The sequence below is a fragment of the Clytia hemisphaerica genome, unplaced genomic scaffold, assembly GCF_902728285.1.
Source record: "Clytia hemisphaerica strain Z4C2 unplaced genomic scaffold, Clytia hemisphaerica genome assembly, whole genome shotgun sequence".
Lineage (NCBI taxonomy): Eukaryota > Metazoa > Cnidaria > Hydrozoa > Leptothecata > Clytiidae > Clytia > Clytia hemisphaerica.
Genome location: NW_027104560.1, coordinates 840,854 through 849,673, shown reverse-complemented (window position 1 = coordinate 849,673; position 8,820 = coordinate 840,854). Strand labels below are relative to the sequence as shown.

General features: G+C 33.3%; 1 protein-coding gene across 1 annotated transcript; it reads left to right on the top strand.

Annotated features, from left to right (window-relative positions):
• Nucleotides 1-5,396: 5,396 nt before the first annotated feature.
• Nucleotides 5,397-8,382, top strand: LOC136823048 (DNA topoisomerase 1-like). Its single transcript, XM_067079342.1, has 9 exons — nt 5,397-5,607; nt 5,716-5,782; nt 5,897-5,976; nt 6,400-6,424; nt 6,570-6,616; nt 7,142-7,191; nt 7,365-7,477; nt 7,770-7,891; nt 8,004-8,382. The coding sequence occupies exons 7-9, from the start codon at nt 7,371-7,373 to the stop codon at nt 8,315-8,317; spliced, it is 543 nt and encodes a 180-aa protein (XP_066935443.1). The 5' UTR covers nt 5,397-5,607; nt 5,716-5,782; nt 5,897-5,976; nt 6,400-6,424; nt 6,570-6,616; nt 7,142-7,191; nt 7,365-7,370; the 3' UTR covers nt 8,318-8,382.
• Nucleotides 8,383-8,820: the final 438 nt, after the last annotated feature.

Sequence of the window (8,820 nt, the reverse complement as noted above, 5' to 3'; positions counted from 1 at the left end):
AATATTGATGCATATATTCCTAAACGAATAGCTTTTGCCTTGTCCTCTTTCCCATCCGCTACACCTAGGCTTCCTTTAAGAGCAGTCGATAGAACTGGACATAGTTCGTCGATTTCGTCGCACATTTCATTGTAGTTAAAATTCACTATTTTGTCGATGCTTGTATCTTTGATCGTTGACGATTTATCAATTTGTTTGATTTCATCGTAACACATTTGCTTGAAATCCTCTAAATCTCCCTGAAAATTAAGAGAAATACATGTTTTTTTTATAAGCATAACGTTTGTACTGAGACCTGAATTTTACTAAAAAATAAGCATAACATAAGCATATTTAGTGAGCTTTGGTTTTGAGGTGTGTCAGTAGATATTTTTGATTTTTATCAAATGATGAAAAAGAAGTCGCTCTATTTATTTGCTTGATTTATAACCTTCGTTAAAAAATAATATTCTCTACCCCTTAGTGAACAACACGTTTAAGGTCTTTAAGAACTTGAAAATTTTTGATAAAATCCAAGTTATGGCGACTGAAATTAGATTTTTGATTCGTTTGATTTTTACGACCCTTACCTTACAGGGATTTTTGAAGGTCCAAACAAGGCACCCTTAAGGGCGGCACATACCCGTATCCTTTCACTTGCCTAGATACCCCCCGGGCCCTTTGGACTTTGGAAGGTGAAAACCATATAAAATTTGCAGAAAAAATGTTTCATAACCCACTTACGTTAAAAAGAGGAGCTGGTGGGGAGACTTCTCTATCATTGCGAATATCATTTCCTTGAGATTCCTCTCGTAAAACGTCAAACATTGGTCCTTCTGGCACGGTTTCAACATCCATAGGCTCAAATGGTTCTGCTTGGATCACTTCAACAGGCATGGGTTCTTCTTGTGGTAGTATTTCAGACATGACCTCTTCTGCTGATGGTGGTAGACCCAATTCAGAGCTTACTTTAAGGTTAACAAGAATCGAATCAGCTCTCTCCAAAGCCTTCAAATTAGTATGACATGTTTTACAAATTGAATCTGACTTTTCGCTGTCATGATTAAGGATAATGTTAAACTTTGCATATCTCGTCTGTATGGAATTTCCATCTTTGTCCCTTTTGAAGACGTTGTCTCTATGTTCATTTGAAGTTGCAGTATCATTAAAAAGTTTTTCGCATACTCGGCAATGAGTTGATTTCTTCTGTTTTTGTGATGTTTTTGATGTTATTTCTGTTTTAGAAGACTTAGTTTTAGGCATTTTTTCTTCGTTCACTCACACCTCACACTTTTCACCACATTTTCTCACTCTTCAAAGTTGTAATTAGCTTTCACTTTCACTTTCGATCGAAAAAATATTTTTTTTTCCCGCTCAAAAATTTGGGGGCGTTTAAAAAAAGAAGAATTAGTATAATTTCTTCTGTTTACAGAAATGATCAAGAAATTTGATATCATATGAGCAAAAATCCATAACAAATTTTCTTCTAGTTGAATATTTTATTGAAGTTTTTAAATTGAAATACTTTCTGTTGAACAAAGTTCTCCGCCCTAACCGAAAAAGTATACTTTGAGAATGGTTGGCAAAATCCCACTCTTACAATTATACATGGTCAGACTTCCAAAGTTCCATTTCTGGAGTTTAGAATACCTGGTAAAGAGAGTGAGGATGGCATGGGACTTATAAACAAACTTGAAATTGTGATTCGAGATGGTAGCTGAAAGAAGTGATACATGGGAAGAAAGGGAGTAGAGTTTAAAAAAGAGATACTCAGTGATTTGTTCCTGTTTTTCTGTGTTATTTGATGCGATTGATGGGCCTACTCAAAGATTAAGCGCGCGAATTTACTTGGAGAACGATTTGTTAGTGTTATCTTTCAATTATAATCATTTTTCAAAAGAAAAGCAAACTCTAAAACACTCAAAAACAGCTTTGTTTGCAGCTTTTTTATGAAATCTGCCACATTTTTTCATTTTTGTTTTTATTTCAATCCGCCATTTTTAAAGGGACCTGAGAGACTCTTCAAGCTGCATAATTATGCTAATTATTTTAAACATTCGAAAAATGGTGAATTCTGATTGGCTCTTTCTAATTATGCCATGGCTTTGACAGTTAGAGGGAAAATTTGAATTTGAAATTGTTGTGGACTTTCACCATGCTTCAAATTCCAAACTTCTGAAAATATGTTCTCATTTGGAAGAAGGATGGAATTTTAGCATGGAGATCCAGGCTACTCTTGATCCACTTCGACTCAAAATGATAAAGGAAAAGATTAGCCATAAATGGGGCTGGGTCCGACCCCATCGGTATCCCAATGATCTGACGAAAAATATTTACCCCAAAAGTGAAATAACAATTCCCCATAAGATATGAGAGGGCCTCCTTGAAAAGATCTTTTGAAAATTTTACACCGGCATTACTTTTCTTTGTCACCCATCTTGCACTAGTACCAGAAACAGAAATCACATCATTAGCACCTCCTTGAAAACAAAAATCAGAAAGAGTTTTCAACACATCAAGTAAACTTTCGTGTGGAATTTTGGTATAAAGGGTTGAAAAGTCAAACGTGGCCATAGATCTAGAAGAACCTCGCTTGTTCAATTTGTTAATTCATTTGATAACATCGGCATTGTTTTGAATAACCCAAAATGTTTTGACACTTGAATAGAAAAAAGATTTAGCATTATAACAAACAATAATGCTATACAAGTTCGCAGGCCACCGTGCGAGCACATGGGCCTCTATGAACCGCTCTTTGTTCGGTTTACAATTTTCTTAAAATAGAGTTTTTTCCTCGGGCTCCCCCTGACTTTGAATTTAAAGTTTGCATCCTTTAGTGACGTGTTCATTTCTTTGGCTTTCATACACCACTCTTTGATTGTCTTCCTTTCACTTTTCGTAAGATCTTCTGTCACACGGAAGGGCAATCTTTCTCCTTTAGTGATTGCTCTTAACACTGTATTTTTGTCTTCTTCGTTTGCAAATCGGACTCTTATTGGTCGATAGCGTTTTTCATCTTCCTTTTCCTTCGAAAATTTTCCGATTCTTTGAGTTTCTTCCATCTTTATATTCCTTAAGCTTAGTTTCTTAGGTAAGACTGTTTCATTTAGATATTCTTCGTCGTAGATTTTGGTTGACTCCTCTGAATCTTCAGTGGATTCGCCAACACCATGAAGAATTAGATTGCACGCCGTGGATTGAATCTGTCGTTCCTCCTGTTTTTCCCTTCGAAGTACGTTTTCTATGTTTTTCTCGATTTGCCTCGACGCGACTGCTGCGTAGCTTTGTGATCTATTTTCTCCTTTCTTCTCAACGATGTCTTCCATCTTCTTTTCGATCGTTGCCATTCTGGTCTCAAAGCTATCCTTTATTTCGCTGATCATTGTATTAACGTCTTTGGACTTCAGTTGAGTGATTTCTACGTCCTGGGCTTTCATTATATTTTCGCAAGCTTTTATCTCCCTTCGGAATCCTGAAACTGTTGATGTTTCACATGAATTGACCCGTTCCAATAGATCAGGGGTGATCACGACACAGTTTTGACAGACAAAAGCTCTCGATTTGTATGTTAGACATAACTGGATTTGATAGACGGGGAGCTTTGAACAAATGTAGTGTACGATTCGATTGCACTTTTTACATTCAAGTGTGCCTTTGGATCTTCCTTCTTCACTTGTAACACATTCAGATGGGCTGCAAAGGTCGTAAATTGATGCTGAATTCGGTTGTTTTCGTAGATTTTCCTGAATTTTCTCCGCCATCTTTACATCTTTTAACAACACATCCGTTCAGTTTTTATTTGACGTCAGAATGAATTATAGAATTATAGTTATAGAATTATAGTTTTCTATCTGACGAAAGAATAATTTCAGAATTTTTGTAATTGCTTTAGAAAGCGGCTTGATGGAACAGCAAGGGGCAGCTATAATAAACCTAAATTTTATTGGATTTTTATGTAATTTAGGCATCCAATAGATGTGTGGTAATTTTTTATTTTCCTCTGGTACTTTAATGCAGAAATTTTCATTCAAAGTTTTAATATCCCTCTCTATAATGTCCGTAACTGGCTCAAAGATTTTCTCATAAGTGGCACAACCCTCATTCCCATCTAATCCGAGTTCTTTAACCAAAACTTGAGCATAAAATCTCTTACAAACAAAGGCTATATTACTTGCAACTTTATCAATAGGGCAGATGACAAACCGTTTCTGAAGTTGAAGAAGAGCTTCGCGACCACCATTTGAATTTAAAACAGAAATGCAAGGTTTAGCTTTATTGTTGCTTTTCAAACTTTCAATTTTCTTCTTCACTAGACCCCCTACAAATAGCCGACAGGCACCCAAGGTAGGTGACCTAACTTATGAGTAGGCTTTTAAGGCTGTTTTTTAGGTTAGTTAAAAAAAGAGCACTGTATGGGTCGATGAGAGAAGAGGGACTCTGTAAAGTTCTAAAATTTGCGTCATAAAGGGGCAATTTTTCCATTTTTCCGTAGGTCCATTTTTTTTTATACCTTTTACCTACAATTAACAGATTCAAAGGTTTTGAAAATAAATAACCCATAAGCTAAACGTCCATTTTCAGCATTTTTTTGTACTATCCTATATTAGCAAAGAGGAAAAGCGAAACGGATGAAGAGAGAGCTGAATATGAGGAAAAAGAAAAAATAGGATGAGAAAGCAAAAAAAGACGCACAGGTGGCACTAAAGATCCAAGAGCTGAACAGGTAATAAAAGTTCTTGATTTTCTACAATTTCACCAATACATACCACTACAGAAATAGAAATTAGAGGAAATATTCTCAGTAGTTATTTCAGTGTTAGAATTATTATGCTGTTTCTAGATTTGGTTCTTTTTTTTTTTAGGTTATACCCCTTTGATAATGTGTTATCGAAAGGTAAACTTTTCTATCAATTGTTTGTAGTATGCCGCATGTCCCCCAGGTCCCCCTAAGGTATAAGGGTTTGATCGCTAAGTGGTTTTCAAGTTATAAGCTTTTGAAGTGAAAATTCACTTTTGAAAAAATTAAAAAGATGTCAAAAAAGCTTATAACTTGAGAACCACTTAACCAAACTTGAAAAGTAATAAATATTTAATTATTTATAGTATCATAATTCAATACCTCTCTTTCTGAAATTATAAAAGGACTTTTTTACTCAAGCTCTTCTGTCTATTAGAAACGGAAAGTATAATAGTGCTTGATCTGTTTTTTTCCCTAGAAAAAGAAACAGAGGCCCCAGAAACTACACATGATCTTAATATCCAAGAGCTAAACAGCTACATTCATAACTTTTTTATATCTGATCTACATCCAATTAACTGTGCCACTTTTGTTGTAACTTTTGTTTTGAAATTCTTTAACAATAAGTATCTATCAATTGTTAAAAGAATTGTCTATCATTTTTCTTTAGAACATACAATGTCAACCTACCAACTGAAGGTAAGAAGAACCTTTGATATATTTACTCTAATACTTTGAACCTTTGAATTTATTAACTCCCATTCATTTTGATATTGGATGAGGTGAAGAGATAAGAATGAATGTATTGTATCTTCTCTTTCCTTTTTAAGTTACATCTTATACTGAAATCCTTGGCGAAACGCCTCCAGCTACCAAAGATTCAGACATTGGTATGAATTTTGAACATTTTTGATTAACTTATGATAAGTTCGTTCAAAATATTTATTAAAGTATCTAATAAACCAATTTTGATTGTGCAATATTTATTTTCTTTTAAGACCAAAGTAATAAACCTTGTGATGTTGGGAAAGAACCACAGGAGGAATCATTCGTCAGGAATATAAAGTATGCCATTTGCTCTATTTTTTTGAATTGAAACTTAAAAAACTGTTACATATCTTTTGATTTACAAGTTTAAAATATTTTAAGATAAATTGATTAGTGTTTACTTCTCTTTAGTGTTCGAAAATCATTGTTGCCAGAGTCCAGTCGAATTAATAACCAACCATCATTACCAACTAGTCCCACAGTACCAGGAGGTGAGTCTTGATAATGGACAAGTCCGATTCCCCCCCCTGAGACTTAATATCAGAGAGACTTAATCTATAACATAGTTAATGATCATGTAGCATTTTGCATATTATATCATACTCTTCTGTGCTTGATTGTAGGAAGGTTGTCTTTTTCCAATTTTTTTGAATTTTTTCTTCCCCAAAATCACGTGATAATGCCCCTCCACATTCTATGACTTTTGCCCACAAAAGTGTAAACCTTCATTTCCTAGGGATCGTCATTAAAATCACTTCAATATCCAATAATTGTGACCCCCATAACTTTCGAATCACAGTTTTCATATTTCATTCATGTTATATTAATTAATGGTTTTACGAAACATGGCTGGACACTACCACTTTTTCAGTACTAAAATATATTTTAAAGTAAATCAATTGTTGTTTTTGTAGATAATTTTCAGGATCACCTCAACCTGTAAGTTTTTCTAATGTTATCGTTTTAGCATTAATTTAGCTATTCAAAATTGTATCTTGTTTATTATTAAATAATCATTATACTGACCACTTGAAAGGAAATTTATTGATTCAATGTATGTAATTCTAATCTTATTCCTACAAAGGTCATGAAACATTGAGCGAGAAGGGTGCGTTGATCAAGGAACAAACTGTAAGGCAATATGAAATATACAGTGTGTCTGGAAAAAGAGAAACAATTTATATAAAGAAAAACCTTCATAAATTTTATGAAATTATCTTTATGACCTAATTACTTGATTAAATTAATTCTTTGCCACGGCATGGCGTCAAAATTGGGGGAAAACAGAACTTATCTTGCTAAAGATAATTATGTGTAATCATTAAACAAAATCTTTTAGTGAGTTAAACCATAGTGTTTGTTTTCCCCTCGCAATAATTAAATCTTATTGGTTGAAAAGCATTTCACATGACTTTCCGTGGCAAAGAATGATTTTGAGGATTTTTATTTATATTATGTTCTGCTTTTTCCGGGACACAATGTAGTATAGCTTTAAAATGAGTATTTGTAGTAAAAGCAGTAAAAGTATTTTATGTCAAAAAATAATCTACATTAGATAATTTGTAAAGGTGCTAGGTAAATTGTATACCATGCACTAAATACAGATTTTTGCTACTATCATTTACGACATAATAACATTTAAACATCATTATTTAGACTGCACTAATTCAAGCAAACGAGATGGTTGAAAAGTTAATTCTCATTCGGTAATAAAACTTTGAATTTTTTTTATCTAAAGAACAAGATAGCAAAAGGAGTTGTTAAATGGTTGTATTTAATTACTGGGATATTTATTGTAAGAAAAAACAACAAAATAACTTGATTGCAAGTTCATGTATTTCATTTTATTTCATTTAAATTCCCTATTCTTCCTTTTCAGAATGAAATGGTTGCCTTGACTTCAGGGTGTAGTTTAATGGTTAACCAAGAAACCATGTGCCACGCTTTACTACATCAATATGCAAATGATTGTGTGCCATATTTGATTAGACGGTTAGATGTTTTCTAAGAGTGCTAGTAGATTTTTCTGACCCAGCAGAATTAGATTAAATGTTTTTGCAATGTAAATGTGTCTTTCTATAACATTAGACATTTCAATGTTTTTTCTTAAAGTAAAAGAAAGCCCAAGAAAAAGGAAAATGACATGAAAATGATCGATGAAATTTGAAAAAGAGTGATGCTACAAAAAAACGAATCCCCCAAAACTTTTCACTTTAAACCGAATTGAATTTTACACCACAACTAATTTAGCCTTTTATGTTATTTCTCATTCCCATTTATTTAGATTGTATTCCCATGAAAAACAAACAGTTTTAACTGTGATGGACAAACCAAGTAACCGGCATGAGAAATTGCCTAGCGATGTGGAGAAATTGCCTAGCGATGTACATGAACATGCAATATTTCGTAAGTGTTTTTTTGAAAATAAAGCCATTATTTTATGACCTTTTCTGAAGATATTTATTCAGCTTTTTGATATCTTCTAGTCTTCATGGCTGCCTTTTTTTTCTATTTTCAGAATTTTGTCTACTAAATACCAAAGATAAGATGCCCGCTGACGAAAATGAAACTGATGATGAAGATGAAGATGAAGATAAGGACAGTGGCATAAGTGATAAGAAGAAGAAAAAGAAGGATAAAAAGAAAAAGAAGAAGGCCACGGAGGGAGGAAAGAAAAAGCCAAAACAATTTGAATATGTAAAACCAACCAAAAAGAGGCTTCGCAAATTTTGCTCGGCCACATTCCAAACAGCAAGAAAGTACAAAAAAGAAGGCAAACCTTTGCCAACCTACCCAGAACTTGGGCGGAATGGCAATTTCAATGTATTGTAATATTTGCAACTTTTGTAATTTTCTCTAACAAAACATTACAGCGTGTCTGGAAAAAAAGCGGTCAAGTAATTAGGTCATAAAAAATAGCATAAATTATGAGAATTTTTCCCAAAGCAAATACTGTTTGGCTTTTTTCCAGACACATTAGGTATTTTAAATAACAGTCAATAGGAACTATTTATCTAAAACAGATGTTTTTATATTTATGTTTTATATCTTAGGCATTTCCTATCAGGTTGTTCCTATACATTCTTTTATTTATAAGCATGGGGGGAATTTAGCTAAAAAATAATTGATCGATTGTTAAAGAACAATAGAAATTTGAGCATATGACTAGCCTCAGCTCAAATTACCATATGCTTAATAAAAAAAGGTCTAGGCTGTTTTAGGAGATTTTATCAGAAATAAAAAATATTTTATCATTTATTAACTTTTACTTCATTTCAGATAGGACTATTTTTAAACGGAAAAATTTTCATATATTAGGTTTATTACATAGCAGG